Source organism: Falco cherrug, chromosome 4 (assembly GCF_023634085.1).
Source record: "Falco cherrug isolate bFalChe1 chromosome 4, bFalChe1.pri, whole genome shotgun sequence".
Lineage (NCBI taxonomy): Eukaryota > Metazoa > Chordata > Aves > Falconiformes > Falconidae > Falco > Falco cherrug.
This window is the reverse complement of record NC_073700.1, coordinates 95,352,337-95,375,933: the sequence shown is the minus strand read 5'-3', so window position 1 is coordinate 95,375,933 and position 23,597 is coordinate 95,352,337. Positions and strand designations below refer to the sequence as shown.

General features: G+C 40.2%; 1 protein-coding gene across 3 annotated transcripts in view; it reads right to left on the bottom strand.

Annotated features, from left to right (window-relative positions):
- TRANK1 (tetratricopeptide repeat and ankyrin repeat containing 1) overlaps nucleotides 1–23,597 on the bottom strand; it is a 65,784-nt gene that overhangs the window by 7,637 nt on the left and 34,550 nt on the right. For all 3 annotated transcript variants that reach the window (XM_055707472.1, XM_055707471.1, XM_055707473.1), the window contains 12 exons: nucleotides 20,734–20,892; nucleotides 20,103–20,354; nucleotides 19,064–19,240; nucleotides 14,638–17,508; nucleotides 13,836–14,035; nucleotides 13,236–13,373; nucleotides 9,784–9,924; nucleotides 8,935–9,091; nucleotides 7,672–7,760; nucleotides 3,519–3,622; nucleotides 1,731–1,863; nucleotides 612–757 (listed from right to left, as the gene is read on the bottom strand). In XM_055707472.1, coding sequence (XP_055563447.1) covers nucleotides 612–757; nucleotides 1,731–1,863; nucleotides 3,519–3,622; nucleotides 7,672–7,760; nucleotides 8,935–9,091; nucleotides 9,784–9,924; nucleotides 13,236–13,373; nucleotides 13,836–14,035; nucleotides 14,638–17,508; nucleotides 19,064–19,240; nucleotides 20,103–20,354; nucleotides 20,734–20,892 — 4,567 coding nt within the window. The remainder of the gene's footprint in view (nucleotides 1–611; nucleotides 758–1,730; nucleotides 1,864–3,518; nucleotides 3,623–7,671; nucleotides 7,761–8,934; nucleotides 9,092–9,783; nucleotides 9,925–13,235; nucleotides 13,374–13,835; nucleotides 14,036–14,637; nucleotides 17,509–19,063; nucleotides 19,241–20,102; nucleotides 20,355–20,733; nucleotides 20,893–23,597) is intronic.

The window sequence follows — 23,597 nt, the reverse complement described above, 5'->3', positions numbered from 1 at the left end:
ACTAATAAGATCAGTTTATGAAGCACAGTCTGAAGCAGTTCTTAACTGCTCTGAGCCAGCACAGCAGAGACGGTGTGGAAAAGTTAATCTCAGAGACTGGGACCAAGAATCTGTCAGAGAGGCAGTGCAAGCTGCTCATTTAAATAACTATTCTTTGCTCTTAAGTTAGAGATTTTGAAGAGGCAAATAGTTTATTTGCCACAACAACTGCTGCATTACATATACATCTAATGGTATAACTCCTACAGAAGTCAGTGACTAAGCGGCTAAATCCATTACTATTTAAGTCTTAAAAGAGAAGTATTTAATACTTCTATTAAATATTTTTGTCATATTTACTGGCTGAAGGAGAATTACATGACTAGTAATAAAGACTGGGAAAAATTCCCAGGAAAATGAAGCTAAGTCACTGCTCCAGCTGTGAATGCAGTAGGATGCTTTCACCATGTTATCATTACCAAAGTGAGAATTCTGACAAAGTTAATTTAACTTGATATAAAACAAAGTCACCATCCAAAACTCGTGAAAATTTGATGGCAAACCAGCAGTATTATTGTGAATTTGGAAATGGAAAGGAGAATTATATTCCAATACCATCTTGGAAGACATACCTTTCAACTGCCTTTGCTGCTTCTTCATAGAGTTCTTCTTGACAATACATTTTAATTGCCAGATCAAACTCCTCAATTTGTTCATAACATTCAGATGCTTCTTTGTAGCACTGGCTTTTCTGATAGTAAACTGCAGCATCTCTCATCTGCAATGCAGAAATCAGTAATGAAACTGAAGTGCTCTAAACAGTCAAAACTACATAAATAGAATTCAGTAACTCCATCAGGTAGGCATCTCACAGATAAGCACATTTTAATAAATGCATCTGAATGTAATCAAATACATACTGAAGTAATCATCATTAAAATTGAAAAAATTTTAAAAAATCCTTAAAAACGCGTGTCCAAAAAACTGGAATGCAAAATTAAAGGTATTATACAGGATTTCCAAAGCACTTTTTATTCACCCAGCTCTGCCTGTTAAAAAACACCATACACACTTCTGTTGACTTGCAAATTTCTCAGAATCAACAGAATTAGATTAAAATAGTTATGGATGCAGAATGGGAACCCTAACCTTGTATCCTAAACTTTAAATATTTGGGAACAACACCTTTACCTTCTTTCTAGGATGGAAATTAACTCTATCCCAGCCGAAACCAGGACACAGTGGAAACACTGCAAACAAAAAATGTTCAATATCCTCATACACTTAGAAAATTATTGTTGGCACATTACTTAACCCTTACAAGTTTCAAGGTTCCACTTAGATGGTGTAATCAGTGACATTTCAGTATCATCAGAGTATCGAATGAAATAACAGCTTAAGTTTCATTAAACTGGTCATTAATTAACTTCCGACTGCAAAGCAGAAATAAGTTTCATTAAACTGGTCATTAATTAACTTTCGACTGCAAAGCATAAATGACTGATGGTGACATTCGAGGAAAGCCAAAGAAATAAACCTAGACTGCATAACTGCATCACTGTCCTCTTCATTTCCCTTCTGGCTATTCTGTGACAAATGCTTCCTCTTGAATGGCCCAGCTTAAAGAGCTGTTTCAGTTCAGTTACTAATATGTCACAGAAGAATACTATCACCTTATGAGTAATATGAGGGGAAAAAAGCTGTAGGAAAAGGAAAGTGATAAGGAGAGGATAGTTTAGAGGATTTAATACCTTTCCTAACTTTTTACACAGTTCTGCACAGAGCCGGAACTCCTTTGATTGAAACAGACATTTTAATGATAGTTTTGGTTCTCCACATTCCAAATAAGTTTTAGCCAATGTCATGTATTCCATCTGTTTCTCCCTGTAGAAAGTAAGAGAAAATTACTGCCTACATACAAATTCAATTTAGGATCATGTGATCTGCCACTGAATCCAACCAACACTGATATCATGTGTTCTTTTTCATATATAACCTGATAAGGTATTACCTTACTATTAGTTATATGTTGGGGTGACACATTTCTGTCCAGAAGTCTATTCCAGAATCTCACTGCTCTGGCAGCAAGAAGCTTTTTTTTTTTCTTTTTTTTAAAAATAAAATTCTCAAACTAAAGTGTACTAGTGTGGTTTTGTGCTGCTCCTCCTTTCTAGCTTAACTTGCTCCTCCCTTCCTTTCTGCTGTTTAGCCCCAATGCCATTAAAGACAACAGTCAAATTTGTTCTCAGCCTTTGCTCTGTATAACCAAACAAGCCCAGCCTTTCTGGTTTCCTTGCAGCATGTCTTATTTTCTTCCCAGATCTAGTCTGAGTTCATCATTCTTGAACCTGGAGGATCAGAAGCATACAGAGCATTCCCTATTATATAGCACACAGGTATCTTATTTATGCTTTGTACACTACCATTAATACCGCTACTAAAAAAAAAAATAAAATGCCACTTTCACAGCTTCATTATTGCACGTTTTGTCAACTTAATATATCCTAATATACCCAATTTCTTCTCAGGCTTTATGCAGTTGACAAGCACCACAGCTCACAACCAACTGAAAAAACATTTTTTCAGTCCCATCAACAAATTCTCTATGATTACAAAATGTTATGAGTATCTTTATACTTCTAGCCAGGGCCACTAATATAAAACAGGTGATTTTAAAAGGTAAAATCTTGACTAACTCCAGCAATAACATTTCTCTAGACCTTCCCCCTCCTCCCTTCAGTGCTAGCCTCCTCTGTTCTAGTCATTCCTTACCCACTCTGCTATGACTAGTGGTTTTCAGCCTCCCCAGAACGAGCAGGAATTAATTCACTGAGGTCTAGAATCCTCCTCATGAAGTTTTTCCTGTCTTATTTAAGACAAGTCCCAAGCAGTTTTTCAACCACTTCATGAAACTGCAAACTTTCCTCCCTGTCAAACCCTTGAGCTGTTTTGCCCAGCTGACGGCACGAACTAAATGATTTATCTCAAAATCTGTCCCTTTAAAAACACCCTTTGGTTGACATCTACTTCTGCTTGTTTAGATTGACTCTAATTTCACCCCAAAGCTCACTTTTTGTTAGCAGCTTTTCTTTCCCAATATGTACCACCATTCCGTCTTCTTTGTTAGGTGAACCTGCAGTGGGATTAACTGGAGTTGAGCACTGCTGATGGTGTATGTTCTGTCCACATCTAAGAACATAAAGCCTTTTGAGGTAATGCAAATCCTGTTGCTTTTCTCTCACATAACCAGTAAGCCCCTTCAATGGCCACATTTGGTCTGGACAGCCTACAGCATACAAGTGCTCCCTCTGCTCCCCAAAGTGCCCAGATCCTGTTGGAGCTGTGCTAGACTTTCCAATTTTTTAAATCTCTTTTACCACCCACAGACAAAGAAAGATGTGCAGACACCTAACCTAGCCTGCATGGTTCTCTGGTGCCTCCAGTCCAGTCCCACAACTGTGACAGGAATGTCCCCCTGCACACACCCTGTGAGGTCCGGCACTGCAGAATGACACCTGCCCATCTGTGTTCACACTTACTTGGGGCTGCTTTTCTTTGAGTGCACTTTGAGAACAGCATCGTGTGCCAGGGCCAGTTTTGACTTCTCAGCTGCTCCTCCCTTTTGGTAACATTTGGCTGCAACCTGGGGTGAAATCATACACAGCATTCACACACGTGCATGGCTTAGCACATAAAAGCAATACTTAATTTTACAGTCACTGTAATGGAAAACAGAAAGACTGGCAGGGTGCCTGGAAGAAGGAAAAGGCAAAACATTGCAGTATATTTTTAGGGCAAAAAGAAAAGCTTTAAAGTCGGTCTACAAGTGACTATCACAGTTAGAATTTTAATAACAAAGTTTTACATGGAAGTAGTGAAAGCAACATTTCTGGTAGGCCAATAGAACAAACAGCACACACAATCTGAATGATGGTCTAAACCATTAATGGACCAGTCACCAGGCATCTACCACAAATTCCATTAATAAAAGTTAGGAAAAACAATGTGGGTAAAGTTAAATCAAAAAGCATGGAGCTTTTATTAATGGTTTTACCATACCAGGTCCTTTCTGTGATAAGCTAAAGAGCAACAGCATGAGTTACCATGCTCCTAGCAATGTTTGCTTCATTACCACCTTGCTCATTCTGCAACACCATTATTTCTTTATTCTATCCATTAATTTAGTATTTTCTTCTGTTTAGAAATTGCACGTTGCAAGCTACTCTTAGAACTGCCAAATTCACCAGATAATTTCTTCTTAATGTGGCAATGATAAACAAAGAACAGGATTATAAAGAAAGAAGCAGATAATATAGCTAATACATTTCAGATTTCAAGATGAATTTTTTTCAGCTGTGTATTTTTTATCTAAACAATTTTCTGACCATTTAGGAAATTGCCCTTTGTTTTCAAGGGTAGATAAAGACTGTCTGTACAGTGGCAGCCGATTGTTTTGATTTTTGCCTTGTTATAGATATCTATTTTCCATATAAAAATTGTACGTTACTATCAGCAAAAAATGGCAGCTTTCCTTCTGCCATGATAAAAAAAAACCCCACAATTTTATTTCATAGAATCATAGAATATTTGAAGTTGGAAGGGACTCGTCAGGATCATTGAGTCCAACTTCTGCTCCTTGCAGGACTACCTAAAACTAAACCACACGACTAAGAGCATTGTCGATGCTCCTCGAATTCTGACAGGCTTGGTGCCGTGACCACTTTCCTGCGGAGCCTCTCCCAGTGACCAACCACCCTCTTTTTGAAGAACCTTTTCCTCACATCATCTGAGCTTCCCCTGATGCAGCTTCCTTCCATTTCCTTGTGTCCTATTGCTGGTCACCAGAGAGAGGAGACCAGCACCTCCCCCTCCATTGCCTCTCTGGAGGAAGTTGTAGACTGCGATGCGGTCACCCCTCAGCCTTCTCTTCTCCAAGCAGAACAAGCCAAGTGACTTCAGTTGACCCTCGTAACTCCTGCCTTTGAGACCGTTCACCATCTTGGTAGCCTTCCTCTGGACCCACTCTAACAGTTTGATGCCCTTCTTGTATTGAGGCACCCAAAACTGCACACGGTACTTGAGGTGGGGCTGCAACAGTGCAGCATAAAGTGGGACCGCCACTTCCCTTGACTGGCTAGCTATGCTGCTGTTGATGCACCCCAGGACACAGCTGGCCCTTTTTGCTGTCAAAGCACACTGTTGACTCATATTCAACTTGCCATCAACCCAGACCCTCAGATCTCTTTCCACAGAGCTGCTCTCCAGCCTCTTATCCCCTAATTTGTGTGTATAACCAGGATTACCCCATCCCAGATACAGAATCCAGCACTTGCTCTTGTTAAATTTGACACAGTTGGTAATTGCGCAGCTCTCTATCCAGATCCCTCTGTAAGGTCTTTCTATCCTCCAGAGAGTTCACAGCTCCTCCTGATTTAGAATCATTGGCAAACTTACTTCATATACATTCACTTCCTGCATCCAGTTCATTTATAAAATCATTAAAGAGCACTGGGCCTAACACTGAGCCCTGGTGTCTGGCCACCAGCCTGTTACAACCCCATTCGCTAGAACTCTTTGAGTCCAGTCAGTTGCTCACCCAACGTGTTATGGGCTTGTCTAGCTGTGCTGGACATCTTGCCCGGAAGGACAGTGTGAGAAACAGTGTCAAAAGCTTTGCTAAAATCCAAACCCACCACATCTACTCACTTCCCTTGGCCAACTCGATGGGTGATGCTGTCATAAAAGGAAATTAAGTTGGTTAAGTAGGAGTTTCCCCTTGTGAACATGTGCTGGCTACGACCAATGACTGCATTGTCTCTCAAGTGTTTTTCAGGAACAGCCAGAATAACCTTCTCCATTATCTTACCAGGCACTGCAGTGAGACAGAAAGGCCTAAAATTACCAGGGTCTTCCTTCTTACCCTTCTTGAAAATTGGGACATTTGCCAGCTTCCAGTCAACTGGGACCTCTCCAGACTCCCAAGACCAATGAAAAATAATGGAGAGAGGTCTCGCAGTAAAATCCATCAGCTCTTTCAGTACCCTGTAATGAATCCCTTTGGGCCCCACAGACTTATGTGCATCCACCTGGAGCAGCAAGTCTCAAACAAGTTCAGAGTTGGCTGGGAGTTTATCATCCCCCCAGCCATGGCCTTCCAACACTGGGCTCTGGGGGTCCCAAGGTCCATAATCAGTTTTAAAGAGAGGCACAGAAGGCATTAACTGTCTCTGCTTTGTCTATGTCCCTATCTGTGAGGGGACTGACTTCATCAAGTAATGGACCAGTGCTGTCTCTGATCCTCCTTTTGCTGTTGATGTATTTAAAAAAGGCCTTTTTGCTGTCCTTCGCAGTGCTGGCCAGCTTGAACTCTGATCAAGCTTCGGCTACACGAATTTTCTCCCTACGGTGTCAAACGGCATCCCTATAGTCCTCTCACGTCACCTGTCCTTGCTTCCGATGTCCACAGACTTTCCTTTTTCGCCTAAGTTCTAGAAGATCCCTGCTCATCCAAGTCAGCCTTTTGCCCCACTTGCTTGACTTCTGACACTTTGGAATTGCCTGCTCCTGCACTTTTAAGATGTTCTTAAAAAGTGACCTTCATTCATGGACCCCAAGATCTTCAAAAGCAGATTCCCAAGGGACCTTTCTAACTAGCTCCCTCAGCAGCCCAAAGCCTGCTCTCCCCATATCCAGGGTCAAAGTTTTGCTGGCAGTTTTTCTCCTGCCACCAACGATTTGAAACTGAACTACTTCGTGGTCACTGTGATCAAGACAGCCGCCAATCAACAATTTGCCCATTAGTCCCTCTGTTTACAAACAATAAATCTAGCAGCACATCTTTCCTAGTCGGCTCCCTTTGTACCTGCACCAAGAAGTTATCTTCAACATGCTCCAGAAATTTCCTGGACCTGTTTGTGTCTGCTGTATGATATTCCCAGTTGATGTCTAGAAAGTTAAAATTGCCTGTAAAGGCAAGGGCAGTTGATCTAGAGATATCTCTGAATTCCTTGTAAAATAATTCATTGGTGTTGTCATCCTGGCTGGGTTTTTCTTCCATTCCATTAACTGTCATCTCATATCTGAATTGTATTAACTATCAGCTTAGGAAATAAAAGGTTGTAAAATCTCCATGTTCTTTAAATAGCAAGGGAATGAAAGCATCATTTTGCTACTCTTTCTGCAGTTCTCTTAGTGCTCCCTTCATTCTTACGTGCCGTGCCTCAACACATGTTTTGTATCTGTATCCTGCCCCAAAAAACATAAAAGGGCTCAGAGATCATCACCCAAATCAATATACTTCCAAGAAATGTTTTCATTTTCCTACAGTAATGTGTAATTATATTGTCAAGCATGTGGTTTAGATTCACAGATTCCAGTCAATTCCAGTTGTTGCTAGTAATTGTTTTTTCCAACGATCTTTTGTTTGTGCACATTAAAATGTATTTCCCTCACTGGACTGCAAATTTCATAGTATTGCATTTGAGATTACAGACAATAGGCTTGCTCTCCCTGCTTACTTCTTGCAAGATGTTTACAAGTACACTGTAGACACCTACGCAACTACAAACCACAAACTCAAATACACAGCTACAGAGCAACTGAAGGTTTATAGATAATTTTATAGATGTAAATAAAAAAAAATGGTTCCAAAATAGACAAGAATCCTTATTTCAGTTAAACACATGCTCCTACCGCCCAGAACTGATGTTTAGCATAATAGTCTCCCTGTGCAATCCATTCTTCTGGAGTTGATGTTTTAGCAAACATGCTGTCATCTAAATCTAGGTCAGAGGTAAACATTTTATGTTAGAATGGATAAACCACAGAAACCACTTATCATGTACCAAAACTAAGCATTAACATCTCATAATGTTCCAAATTCTTTATGATCTGTGCTCACATCAGTAACGGTAACTATGAATTAAATACATTTTATCCCTCTCAATCAGCGCTGAAAAATCAACAAGTTGGGTTTGGTTTTGAAAGACCTTTAAAAATCATACTTGTTTTTTGGACAAAACTTTGAGTAAATCCACTGTCTTTATAGAAACCAAATTTTCTCCTTTGATAAATTGCTTTTAGCTGGGATGGTCTTCCATGAACATCCTTCATTACTGTGCAGGTGTGACGGATGCAGCCCTTCTGTTTGAACTAACTGATCCTTGGTCCAGGCAGATACTCAGCAAGTAGACCTAACCAAAGTTAATACTATTGTGTGAGTCTACCAGCGAGAACACAGCACCAAAACCAAAAAAATCCAGTCTGGCTGGAGATTGGGCTGGTAAGCAGCTGAAACCATATAAACACAGCAGAAAATCTGAGTACAAATCAACTGCTTTACACCATAAATATCTGCAGCCATCAGGGTGCATTGAGTTCTCCAGCCATAGCAGCTGACTGATGATGATGATGACTGGTGGTGATCTGGTGATCTCCCCTTCAGTAGGGACGCCTCTCAAGGTTACCCCTTGAGGCTGAGAGATCCCTTATCTCACACCAGATATCAATGGGTTGGTGACATTTCTGCATGCGTATAACAGTTACGATATGTATAGTAAGCTTACATGATAATCTTTGTATCCCATTCGATCTTTAAGTGTAGTATTGACCACCAATCCATCCGTACTTACTAAATATTTTACATATCTACGTTTACTGGTTAGAATTCAATAAACTAACTACTAGATCAGATCTGAGTGATCTCTGACTTCTGCAACAGCAAACTTAACACTAATAAATTAGCAGTGAAATTATGTATTAACATACACATCTGATCTTTAGAGCCAAAAGAAATAAGACCTACTGAAAACAGTGGGAATTTGCAAGGGCATTTATCAAGGCATACTGTTAAGAGTGACCAAGAGTGACTTCTTTATTACACAGCCTAATAGCAACAAAGCATGAGTAGGCTGTCCTGTTTGACAGTCTTTTAAGAAAGCTTTAGGATAACTTTACCTTTCTTTTCATCTGTTTTGACAACCCGAACAAATTCTCTTTTGATGAAATACTTAAAAGCTGGAGCTCGTTTATCACTGTCTTCATCAAAGATCCAAAGATTTACTCTGGCTCTTGTAATGGCAGTATATAATTGCTTTAGTTCTCCATTCAGCATCTGAAGCGGAAGCAAAAAAACCCCACACAAAAACAACACAATAAAATAAAATAAATGAAATGAGCTAAGTTGTTAGAAACAGCCTAACACAATTCGTGGTTATAAGAAAACAGTGAATATATACAGAATGAATAACAAAGTATCTTTAAGTAAGCAAGTCAAAATATTAAACATATGATTCGTCAATTACATAAGCCATTTCCCAGCTAATTTGCATGCAACTACTGCTACCGCAAATCTAGCTGCTCCAGCTGTGACAGTCCATTTTCCTTCTAATCACTTGCACATATAATCATTCATTTTTTACCATACAATCCTGAAAATAACCCACTCACTAGATTCTAAGAAGTTTCCTTAATTTTAAGGTAGTGACACTGACCTGAAACCAGACCAAAGCAATAATATTTACATGCTCATTTGCTATTTGCTTTAACTGCAGCTATTCTGTAAATATACCTAAAAGTCTATTACATGTATTTTTTTGTTCTCTTATCAAATTACATACACAAAGAACCTCTTATCTTTCAAAATCAAGATTACACTATACAAATGCGATCAACTACTAAAAAGATAAAGCAACCTCAACAAGCATGGAACTACAGGATGAAAGGATTTCTTGACAAAATTCCCCTACTTCTAAGATTTAAGAATTTAATTTAGCCTTCCTATTCCTAATGTTACAAAAAACTCACCTTGTACATTTCCACATTAAAGGAAGTTCTTTTCTGCATACCAGTAGCATCCTCTAAAGGCATTTCGATTAGCAATTTGCTTCCTACTTGCACGTCTGAATCAGGAGTATAAGAAGTAATTATCTTCCATTCTTTGCTAGCCTAAAATGTCAAAAGAATGAGGTTTACTTGTATGCAGCAATCACTACTGTCCACATATGCAAAAGATAAGGTCATATGTTGTGATTGACCAAAGCACTCTCACAACTGAAGAAGGCTCAGAGGAGACGAGTAGAAAAAAAAAAAAAATCTCAGGGAAGAATGTAAAGAATAATGAGCAATTTTCATCAAGAAAGCTGAACTTCATCACAACGCACGTGGGGTTGAAGGGTAACCTTTGTTTGAGATACATGTCTGTACCAGGTGGCCATCAAGTCGAATACAAATCTTTCCCTAAAACAGTAATCTCCTATTGTGCCACCCAGACCAACATGGGGGAAAGTGAGTATGTGGCTCAGTCCAACAGAGCGGGTAAAAACTGAGCAACAAACAAAACAACCCTGGAAGAATGCAACTGGCTTGAGCTGGCTTCAAGGTACATATTACTTTAATTACTTTTTTAGAGGACTGGGGATGCTGAGCATCATGATGGTGGAGCATATAAGCATCACTAATGGGAATCACGTTTGTGTTGTGATTCCACTGTGTATTGATTGCCATTGTTATATTATGCTTGCTTTGTGATTTCAGGATACTGCTGTATCTTCAGGATACTTCTAAATCCAAACCATATGCACTGCCTAATATATCAAATAAGTACATTTGATATTAAACATTAAAACCTCCTTGGGTGAACTATAAATTTTCAGCTAAACTTGAAGGTACACCCCTACAATGGATGGCCCATCCATGGGGGAAAGGAAGAAATCAGGTTACCCTCATCATGGATGAGGCTCAAGGTTTATTCCTAGGGCCAGGGACTCTGCAACAAATCCCAATACTGCAAATCACTGAGGCAGACTCACAGTGGGGGTGTGCTGACTACTGGGCCAGACTCCCTGCCAGCTTGGGGCAGGATGAAAGGTAAACAGTGGTGGGATAATGCTCCTGAGTTACAATCCATCATGCTAAAATCTGCTAAGACATGTTGGATCAATCTCAGCCTGTAGGTGAGGATGGGCAGCTGTCTCTGGTCAGAGAATATTTAACTCTGACACAGCGACAAGTGAGAAATCCTACAAATCTGCAGAGACACAAATGTATGTTAAGTGTGGCAGCAGATTGGTGTGGCGCACTCTCTTGCCATGTAACAAATACCAGCTCCTGATTACACTGTTCTGCAGGTTCCTGATCCCACACAAAACTAACAACCCATAAAATCGTAAGCATATTTTAAGTTATGTTCATTTCCCACCCTTTTTGGTATTTAATTGAAAACTGATTACATACTGCCAAATTTCTGGCACAAAAAAAATACACTTAGTAAGGATGAAACAGCATTTTTTTATATATATACGGTTTGGAGCTTTAAGCAACCTGATACAGGTGAACTGTCTTCCTAAGGGAAAAAAATGCAGAAAGTTTCTCTTGCAAAATGTATTTTGAATTTAATCATCAATCAAAACATTCCTAAACCCATCACGGATTACAAAATGACAACCAGCTAACGGTATCAGTTTGGTCAACAGCTGCTGGTTTTGGGGGGTTTGGTTTTTTTTCCTTTTAGATTCTTCATTCAAATCTGCTTCTTGAAACAAGACATCTCAAATACCATTTTCAAGCCCAATAAAAAGAAGACCCAACACATTACAAACAGCACGCAGCCACATTTGCTGTGTTTACAAACAGTTCACAGAATCAGCTTTACAAAACTAGAAAACCTCAGAGTGAGCTGCTTCCTTGCCTGCTTGTTTAGCTGCTCAAATCAACTCAATTACTCATGACTCGCAGGAAAACGAAAGAATTGTATGAAAACAGCTCTCCAGGCCTGACATATGCTAGCCTAAGTTAAAAAGCTCTACACAACTCAACTCTGTTAAACTGATCCTGCTATATTCTGATGAATGGTTCATTGTTTTTCTGAGCACAACTTGCATCACCAAAACCAAATCATCTTTGAAAAATCTACCATGGCAGCCAGCGCTGTACTGTCCCCGAATCTCAGTAAGCCAGACACAAGGTCATTTACCTCAGGCTCCTTTCTTCTGCCCTCACATGTCTACTAACCTCTATGATGAGCCACCAGTAAGCTGCCCTCAGTTTTCCTGTGGCTTTCCTGTGCTGAAAACCACATCTGAGAGACCCTGTTTTGAAGGCTGGAGGCAGAGGGCATCTGCAACAGAGATGTTCACACTGAATGTTTAATTGCAGAGAAACTCAGCCGTGGGCATTCTCAACTCTCTGCAGGCATGTTCAATAAGGATGCTGCCTACTGCTTGGCTGGAGGCAGGCTGAGGGAGGGCTTGGCGATGCTCCAGCAACAACAGCGAGGCTGCTGCGGGTTCACAGCTTTTCGCAAGGAGCCTTGAGGACTGCACCCCTGCCAGGTCTGGAGCTACAGAAAACCCTGGAGAGACAGGGTCTGAGCTCCCCAGACCACTAGAAAGGGAGAAAAGGCAGTACCTAAGAAATAAGAAATACAAAACACAAAACACCTCCAGGAAAGAACGTCTTTATCAAAGGCCATTCTGTGGCCGATGGTCTCCACTATAGACTGTGAGACCTTCCCAAGTTTCCTGACAGCTCCTGAGCTAGACTAGAATGAGTTTTCTGGAGCTAAGCTGTGGATGGCTACCCCACCCCACCTCCCCCAAACACATACACATACTATTTGACTCTAAACATAATTGGTTTACTAAGCTTCTAATCTTAAAAAATCATTCTGTTTCATTTTGCCTGGGGCTGAGAAATGATTTCAAGTCCAGCACAACCTTTTTGGTGTGCTAGCTCATGAACCAGAATGAGTTTTCTGGAGCTAAGCTGTGGAGGGCTACAGAACACGCTCCTCACTGCCACCCCACAAAACACATACACACACGATTTGATTCTAAACATAATTGTTTTACGATTTTGTGGTGATGCAAAGCAGGGGGTCTAAGGTGCTTTTCTGGGACCTGGAACTCCAGTGTAAGATAAAGAGTATGAGAGGGTGATGGATTGTCCCTCCACCAGTTGCTCTGACCTGAACCAAGCTAGCAGAGTAGTCTTGATATGCAGCAGCAGAGTGTGTGTGTGCATGCACGCATGCATGCACTGTTGTGTGAACCCCAAGGCTCTCCCTTAAATTGAAGGAAAACACAGCACAAATGGAAGATGGTCTCACGACATAGAACTATGAGCCCTGTTTTCTATTGTGATGAAATCACCCATCTTCAGAGGAAACGGGGAATCCTTCTCCAGCTGGAAAGCCAGTTAGACTACATATAAAATTAAGACTTAGGGAAAAATGCAGAAAATGGGTGAGAATTAAATACCTCTGAGTCTGTGAAAAAGTTGTAAAGGAGTACATCATCAAATTCCAAGCCCTTTGCTTCATAAACTGTCAGTACAAGTGCTAAACTAAGTTCCTCCGGTATCTTCTCCTTTGCAGTTTCATTTGCCACTAATACCACCTGTCATAAAATACATTAATAAAAAAGAACATATTAGGGGCGGTGAGGGAGGTAACGGCTACATGGAGAAAGCATACCAACATGTCACGATAATGCAATAGCCTTTGCAAAACCAGACAACACTTAACACAGACATTCCACAACACTCTGCAAAAGTCACAAAGCTGCCACTAGAAGACTGACAAATGCACAGTTGATCTGCAGTTGCAGACCTGGTCTAAGAAAATTTGGAGTTATAAAGGAACGGGACAGGCAACACCTGATGTAAAAGAACAGAAAGAGCCAGACACGTATTAAGAAAATAGAGAAACCAACACAATAAAGGTTTCTAAGTTTAAAAAGCATAAATTACCAGTAAGATACAAGGGCTTAAAAAAGAAAGTTGTGGGCAGTCCACACAAAATGATTTAGCAACAGAGCTGGAAGAATCTGCAGAAAGCCGTATACCTAAGAAAAGCAAACCTGATGTGCTCCAAATTCAATGGGTTGTGTTTTCCTTTTGTTGCCCCTCAGCAGAATTGCTAGGTCACTAACACTGCAGGACTCCAAGACCGTAGGTTTTGGTCCATCAAAAAGACCACAGTCCTTAGGAAGCCGATCAAAAGATTCTGGGAAATAATGCTGAAGCAAATCAACCACTCCAGATGCTAAACGGAGAATACCTGTCATAAGAAAAATACAGATTTTAAACTTCAGTCTTACTGTCCCATACTCTCTTGCAAACACACTTATAAAAGTTTTTGTCAGAATTTTGAAATCAAGAAACACCATGACAAAAACACTAGGCAGAGAAGAGAGAACTTGTAAGGTCTGTTTCATGTTTCTGCCATTTTGAGTGGACCTCATTCTTGGGCCTGTAAAGATCAGCAAGCATGCTACAAAGGGTTAGCAGCATTCTCACAAAATGAAGGTGAGAAACATGTAAGAAAAGCAGAAGCCGCACACCAATGCTGCAAAGTCTAGTGACTTGGGATGGGACAACAGAAATAGATGTGATTATTTGTTAAAATTTTCCTTCAAACAAATACAGTCAAAACATGCAATAAGCACGAGTGTTCAAAAAAAATGATAATTTTTAAAAACATTCATTCTTGGTTTTCCTGTTGACAAAATACAGAATTTGCATGTCAGAAAAAGCTGGCCATCTGATCTCTTAAAAGGACAGGTCACTTAAAGATGCTTCAAATTGACCAGTAGAAAACTTAGACCATTAGTAACATCTGAAGAGCACAGGCTCATATCATAAATAGATTTGTTACTCTACCTGAATGGGACCTGTAGTTCTGGTACAGCTGATATATTCTTCTTGGTTTTCTAACACGCTGCTTCTTGTTCATGGAGTTCTTGCTCGCGTAATGAAACAGTGACCTCAGATCACTGAAACGAAAAGCAACTCCTTTCATTATGCTCTGGGCAGTGTCACCAGTTAGAAACATGGCATTCGGGTCATTGATGCATTTCATTAACAGTGCTAGCTCAGCTTGGGTGAAATCCTGTATCTCATCACCATAGAACTCATGGATGGACCATGGCAGCTCCCTGAGCTTTGAGAGTCTTTGAGATAAGTTATAGAGCAAATCTTCTTCATCAAAGTAACCTCTCTGTGACCGTATCTGCTGATAAAGACAAAAGAGGTGATAGATTTCACTCCTGTCTTCTGTGAAGTTTGGTGATCTCTTTCGGCCTAACTTTTTGTACTGCTCCTCAGTAAGTTTACCTCCAAAGCAACTCAGTGCCTCAAAAGAGCCTTTTAGAAACGATTTTATTTCTTTCCAAACCAGTGCTGGATTGTACAAGCTTTTACCTTTTATCATTTTTGGCCATATTTCATTTGCAAATACATCGTAAGTCACAAAAGTCCGAGGATCACTTTCCCTAGAGTATGCATCTGCATCTCCTTCATCATCACTATGTTCTGCTTCAGTGTTACCTTCTTCATCCTCATCTTGCCAATTTGGTACAACTATGTCCTCTTGAGGACTCCAGCCCACAATGATTCTTTTAAGGCTTCCATCTTCATTTCTTGGAAAAAATGGGTCAGGTATGGATGCATCCAGTAACAGCAACAACTGCTTGGAGGTGACAAACAATGGAAAATTTTCATCTTTAATATCTTGTAGCTTGTGGACATTTGGCTCCAGAGGCTTGAAGTGACTGGTCACCTTGGAAGATTTGCTAAGTTCAATGAAATTCTTCTGAACTTCTTGGCACAAGACAGGATTTTTTGTCACAAAGATCTGGTGCAGGTGCTCCAACCTGTTTGATGCTTCTGCGCTACACATTTGGTCTTCTTCACAGTCATCACATGAATTCATTTCCGCACCAGCTGTGCCCACAGGAACCTTTTCATCCTCGCTGTCCTGGTCTTGCTCGTCACTCACCTGCTCCTCGCTCGAATCATCACTGTCTTGTTTCAGTTCACTCTCTTCATTCCCTAACCTAGCTTTTTCAGCCTCACTGCACTGTCTTTGCTGCCACGTTTGCCTCTCCAGCAGAGGACCATTTGCTGAGGTAGATTTTTCCCAGTACGAATAGAATTTCTTCCAAAGCCTATACAAGCAGCAAGTTGTCTTTCCTGTCCCACTTCGCCCAATTAAAATGATTGGTTCCATGGGCTTTGGATTGAGATCAATTACTGCGTACTCCAATTCCCCAACTCGGAAAGGGTATTCAACAGAAGAATGTACATCATTTATAATGTTAAGCGCCATGTTAGTACTGAAGCTGTGAAATTTCATTATATTGAATTCCAATTCTGCTGCACTGGCTGGGGGGAAATACTCAGGTATGGTAGTTTTTTTTGATTTTTCTGCCTCTGGGTCTTCAACATAACAACGTGGAACACGCTTCTGGTTGTGGTTCTGATGACCTTCGTTTATGCCCTTGAGCTTTTTCCTCAAGATGCAGGATAAACCACGATTGTAGGAAATACATATATTATCCAAGACACGGTTCAGCTTGCAGTGATCGAGAACAATGGCCCAAATTCTGATTATTTCCGTGTAAACTCTACCTGATTTTTCTGGAAGACTTTCTGTCTGTTCTGTCTCCATGATCTTTTCCGCACTCTCGCTGCAACGAGGAGAAAAGTCAATTGCAAGTTCCCATAGCATTCTTGCACCTTTGTCCAATTTGGCTTCATACAGCTGGATATCAGCTTTCAAGTGTTTCAGTGGCTTCCAAAGGCCCCTAGTCCATTCCCCATTGCCAAGCTGCTTAATTGTCATTATAGTTTTAGTTTTGAGATAATGAGGTACAGCTTTGCTGCTCAACGTCTTCAGCATTTCAGGAGTGCACTCTATTTCCCAGGTCATGTTATCAAACTCCTGCACATATGCCTCAATATCCAGAATCTTGCCTTTCTCTTCCTCTGGTTCTTCCTTCTCTCTATTAGGCAGGGCCATATTAAATTCCCCTTCTCCCTTCGTTTTCTCCCAGTTATCCCCTTCTCCTTCAGGATAAGCTACGCTTCCACAAGGTTGTGAGGACTCGCTTTTTCCCACTTCCAAATTAGTCTGGGCCGAAGATGGCTTTTGTACCAGAGGATGATCCTTTCTCAGGGTGTCACTCAATTTCAATTGCTGAATTAAAGCTGTGATTGCCTGCAGTAGACTCTCCTGCAGTGTTAAGGGGCTATTTGTTCTTTCTGTCTCCTGCTTTGCCAACTGATCTTTTTTTGTCTTTACAGAACGTGGGGTTTTTAAATCATTATGCGCTGCGTTGCCAGATGGTGCCTTTAATGAGGACCCAGATGAAGAACGCCCTGTGCTCTTTGGCTGTGAAATCTCAGAGGCTGGAATGGGCTTAGATGTTTTAACTGACTGCCCTGCGGTATCCTGCCGGTACTTCTTTTTCTCCAGTGCAGCATTATTCCAGGCAAGCAGCAGTGGGTCATTTTTTTTAATTCTATGTCTCACATCTCTTCCTAATTTGTTTTTTATATTAAAATTAACATCAAATTTTGCCAATGACTCCATTACTCTCTTAGCCTGTTTTGAAAATCCTCTCTGAAAAACAACATGCATCACTGTATTTCCGTTCTCATCTTGTATGTTTGGATTAAGATACGGAAAGTCAGAAGGTCTTGAAGCAAAGAGATCAAGTAGATAGTTCAAGATGTCTAAACCGGTGCCATCTGAAAGCAAGAAAACAAACAAAATTTAACTTGCTTTACAAGGCTGCTTTGTAGGCCAAAAATTTTTAATACTTTTTTTTCTGCAGCTATTAAATGAAATTTGCTTTCAAAAGAAAAAAATAATCTACATTTCATGTTTTACAAACATGCTTATTTGAAATGGCTTAAAACTGAGCTTTTCTAATATTCAAGGAAAATAACACAACAGCAGCAAAGCTTTAGAAATCTCTAGTGCTGCAATTGTTCCTGTAGTGTCAGTCAATTCCTTTGTTTTTTTAACCTCTGGATACAGACAGATTAGTTCATCTTCCAACATCAGTCCTGACTGCTACACAAGGGAGGGTCATGACTGGTCATCTGGGCAAGCATCAGCTTCTGGGTACTGCTCTGGGGTCATTTGGTTTGCTTTACTATGCCACCGAGAAGTAATGTGCTGAAGATAACTTTGGTTTACTAAAATAACCTGTGGCAAATCCTCATTATTTTCTGACATCTGAAGTCCCTATAGCAACTTCCTACAAATTAATATCAGTCCAATACCTCCCTGGGGTAAAAAAAAAAAAAAGAAAAGAGATATTCTACAGTTTTCTGGATTTAATCCACATCATATATGTGGATTTAAATCACATAATATATGTGAAACATTTCCTTCCTAACTGTAAAATAGTGACACATCAAAATAATCGTAAAGAAATTCCACCTCAAAAAATTTACACAGCGAAAAATACTTAAGAGAAGATATTGTCATTAGACTTCTTAATCTTTTGATTAAAAAATTACAACTGGTAGTATCTATGCTGTTAATCTCTCTAAAGCTATCAAGTGAAATGTTTGTGCTTTAAAAATTAATAAATTCATTATTTATCCTTCAACTCAAAAATGCATTCTTTCTTAGTTTAAAATCAAACCTTACTGTGGGGTTTAACTTGATAGTTTATCTTTATTTCTTACATTTTTATGTAAGGCCTACAGTCCTCTCACTCACTCCTCCTCTGAACAAAACTTTGCTCGATTTATGACTGAACAAAAACTGGGAAACAGATTTCAGATGTAGGATTTCCTTCAAAGTCCGCTGCTGTTGCTCTGCCTTTACCTTTGTTTCTTCCCAGATCCTTCCCATTTACTTTATTCCCACCTAGTACACATATTACAGGGCTTCAGAGAGGAGCCTTCCTTTCTGAATCAGCTTGATTAAATAAGAATATATTCACAAAACAGTAACTGATGGAGACACTACAGGTACTTGATTCCTCCTGGTCACCTGAGCTACCATTAACCTTCCTTATAGTCCCAGCCGCTGCAACCAGAGAGCAGAACACATCAACTCAAAGACTGGAAGACTGGGGTATATGCTCTGGCTTGCAGACTTTAGAGGCTGAGACACAGTCAGACATCCTGACCTGCTGCCTCTGCTATCGCATCAGTGAACAGCAGCAGAAGGGGTAGTGGGCTGCACAGGTAAGAAACAGGGATGTTTTCAACAGCTGCTGTGAAAACAAATGGTGGACATCTGACAGAGCTGTGTCCCCTAGCCCCGGGCACACACAAGCCTTACCTCTATTATTTAAACAGATGGAAACTGCAGCATGCAAGGGAGTATCTCCTTGTGCAATGGAAACATTCCGAGGATCTGCACCTTTGCTCAGCAGCAAATACACTAGTTCAAAATAACTCTTTTTGAGGCATATTTGCAGTGGTATCTCAGAGTTGGTTCCAATCCCATCTGGCAGAGCTGGTGTAAAGGACACAAAAATATCAAGGGTTAAACCAGATATGCCAGATCTGCAAACTACAGAAAGTTCTAAACAGATGAAGGTAGATGCTGATTGCTGTGCAGGGGACTTTTTTTTTTTTTTTTTGACCGCTTTTTACATGTATCCATTAAAAGAGTTTCTAAGACAATCTTCAGAATCTCCTCTTACCTCCCATTAAGCTAAGCAACCAGTCTTCCCGTTGCGATAGGAAGACAGAAAAGCCAGGTCTATCTTCTTCAAGTCAGTCAGTCACTGACCAAAAGAAGCCTCCTTGCATTCACAAGGCTGCAACAGGACTGTGTGCCCATAATTCATAGCTAACAGCAAGTTATAAGATGAAATGAAAAATGCCAGAGTAATTCTAGGAATAAACCTCATGCTAAAGAAAAGAAATTACGTCTACACTAGCTAAAAAGAGACAGACATCTGGTCATGCCTTTGAAACCACTGAAGTTGTCAATTACTTGTAACACAACAACAGACTGAACCCAAAGACCGTGGCTTATAGTTTCTGTCAGGATAATACTGTGGCTGCAGACAGAGAAATTAAAAACCAAAGAAACTACAAGCAAAGGAGCAACAATAATCTTTGGCCTTTGACCTTTTACCAACCTGACAGCCAGATTTCGTTTGAAAAACATCTTCCATCCCATGTAGCCTTACTAGCTTCCCCATGTCGCACACAGCAGATGCAGCCAATGGACTGCATTCCAACAAGCTCCTGCACTTATACAGAGCCACAAAAAACAAGCACTGGTATTTCTGAAACTATGTTGCTCCAAACATGCCAAGTAAAATACTGCATCTTTTATAACACATGAATATTGCAGAATTTTTCACCTCCTCGTTCAATCAAGCATCTTATGAGGTGCACTTGCTCATCCGATCTGTCACACCGTTGGATAATGTTGCAAATGTCAACATCTGAAAGACTGCAGTTTTTGAAGAGTCCTCCACCTGATGGCTCTTCCCCACTGGCCTTCCCTGTTAGCAGCAGCAAAACTTTATGCCACATTTGCTTCTCCAGCAACTGTTTTATGAAGCTGTTAGCACAGGCATGGGAGATGTTGCAAACCACCCCTTCAGGGATTTCTGCAAGACAGTCAAGACAACGTAACTCACTCAAAGTCACATAATAAAATCCATCTCACTGTGAACTGATTTCAGAATAATGAACTCATTAAATTCAAAGTACAGAACAGCAAAATGCAACACTTGCATCTTCCCATCCTTATACTGACAGCCAAGTAAGTTTGAACCGTTTGATTCATCATACTGAATTTTTGTGCAGATTCTGGCGGTTCTAAGTGCAAAACACAACAGTAAAAATAAGTATGTTGTTCCAGTAATATACATTGCAGAAACAAGGAAGAGAAGGAAGGATAAAAGAGCAAGAACTGTATGTTAGCATCAAACACATTTTTCACAGCAATTAGGTTTTGTGAAGGGGAGAAATAAGAACTCGCTGTACCTTTCAGAGAAGACAGCTGTTTCAGAAATCGCTTAACTGCATCTTCCTTCAATACATTTTTATGATGTGCTCCATTTTCAAACCTGTAGAACTGGACAAACTGTTCAAGAACATCCAGGAGAGAATCCGTACCAGCTACAGCTCTGCTTTCATTCCTCCCTGCAAAACATTACAGAAGCTGAAAATCCCGATCCTTGCTGTCATGTTTTCAGGGCAGGACTGTAGGCTGTAATATGTTACATTTCAGGACTCTTAAGAAATGTGTAGTGGCAGGTTAAAATCAGATGGCTGAAACTTACTGCAAAAGCCAGTCCTGTGATGGATTTCATATCCCAAAGGGTATTTGACACACTCATCAAACACACTTTACCATAATACACTAGGTTGAAACCTGTAGTAGTTCACAAATTGGTCTGCATGCAGGCAGGACACTGCTGCCTCACAGTGGTATCATTGTTTAGAATTTTTAGAGATGACTAAAAGCAGTCATGTTTCTTTTCAGTATACAGTTTTAATCAGACGTGCTGAGCTTGTCTGCTTCCTCAGTGTCGTTTAAGAAATACAGCCATGAAATAATATGTCCTTTTAAAAGGAAGAAACAAAACAAACAAAAAAACCCCTACCACATCAAAATGATACCTACAAGTTTAACAGATACTTAGGTAATGGGCAATGAGAGATTTTAAATTGTGACCCAATAAATGCCCTTAAATAAAAACTGAAAGACTTGGCCTGACTTTCCTAAAAGCTTTGAGGAATTCGGGTACATCAAAGACCAAACAAAACAGCAGCTTTACCTCTTAGGACAAAGAGACAGACAAGGTTGGTCATCTTTTTAGCAGCAAGGACTAACCTCAGACTGTTACCTGTAAAGCAGTGGCTTATTCTACAACCCTTCACTTTGCACGAAGCCTAAAAAAGTCTTGTGGCCTGTGCATTGCCAATAAATAAAGACCACAAAAGACAGGCTGAGCTACCTGGAACACCAACCAAAGCAATTACCACCACAGGGGTACTGGTGATAACCTCATAACTGAGAGCCACTGGGCTAAGACCTTCACCAGAGCAGAGATCCCTACAGTAAAGAAAAAGAAACTGGGAATCTGCTTGCCAGGAGCCGTAAGATGCAAATGCAATGAAACCAAGTGCTTTCTGGTAAACTTCTATGCAATACACACACGCAAATAGAGATGTAGCCTAAAAACTTTGGGTTTTGCCAAATTTGATCTGCCTGTGCAACCTTTTGCTCCATCTGTGCTTTGAGATTTGCATGACATAAGCAAGTTCTGGTTTGAAAAGGTATGCTTTGGGTTAATACAGTAATACTCCTGATCGAGGTGTTACCTTAAAAGTCCTGCCTGGTTAGTGCCAACGAAAACAAGCAGATTAGGCACCAAGCCATCTCAGAAAGACTGTACTGAAGAAACGCTTTCAAGATGAACAATGTCCATGCTCGGGACCTATTTTTAAACAGCAGTCTAAACCACGGCTTCAAAAGATCAGCTGCAGGATATACCTCCTCAGTTTCTGAACCTCAAAGTCCTGCAGAAGCGTCTTGCCTCCCAGCCAATCTGTCAGTTCTCAAGTGGATACTCACAAGAGCTTCTCTGAATGGCCTCCTACGACTGGATCCTCTGCTGGACATGTCTTGTGGCCCACTACAGTCTCTTTAAAAACTAGGATTTAAGTAACAACCAAGCTGTAGTGCCAATGCTGCCTATAAGGTGCATCCTGCAGGGACCCTCTAGTCCTGAGGGTATACAGCTTCCCACCTCGTGCCCCAGCTAGCATCTCTCTGACCATACTACAGTACAGGCAGCTCAGGCATGCTCCATTTGTTAGGGCAGCCAGGAAACTATGTAAGGGTTAGCCAGACTCAATACTGTCACACTGGGGTGGTATTGTAAAATTTGTATTGTTTTCTCATTCTCTTTTATTGGTGTGGAAGAGGAAATTCCCATTATGTGGGCAATTGCACCTGATACGTTAATTTCCAGAGCAGAAAATTATAAAAAACCATACATGTCAGAATCCTTTTCAGAACTGACAGACTATTATAAAAAAGCAGACTGGCAACAGTTTATTATCCCTGTTCATGAAATTTCATATTAACACAGGTCCTTTGCAAACTGCCTAGAAATATCATTAATAATTTTTAAAATGCACTTCAAAGTTTCCCCATACTTCAAATTTGTAACTAAATTTTAACTCCCCTGTTTTGGTTATAAGAGACTCTTGTAGTTTTAGTTTGACAGTCTGCTCTGCTACTCTCTTCCTTTACCGTGTGCAGAAGTTAAAATTTTCCAAGTAATACAGGAGTTTTAGCTGCGTATCACTGACATAGCCCAACAAAGATGGCTAAAACTTTGTGAACAAAGAGCTCTTACTAAAATGTTATTTTGTTTTTTAAAAATACTGGCAACTTTTCACTTACATTTTCATCATTTCAGAATTTCTCTTTTTTTGCCAGTATTTTTTGTTATTAAAAGCATTTTAAATATGCCACCAATATTTCAACAAAATGTTTCATTTTCCCAAAAATAAAGTGAAGGTAAAAGATCAAAACTGAAGAAGCACCAAAAAGAAGCAGTTTCTATTGCAAGGGGAGTCTCATGTTAAGGATGAGGGGGGGAAAAACAGTGGCTTACAGTAACAGAACAACTTGTAGTTACTTATTGCATGATATACTAAGAACATCTGTTGCACAGCAGTCACCTTCAGGCAAGAACAAAACATTCATCACTGACTGACAGGAGATCAGGGTGACAACTCATAGGAAAAGTTACCTAAAAGCCACCTACTACTACCAATTACAAATAAAACAGTTTTGTACCTAAAGGATATAATTCTAAAACAGGAAAAAC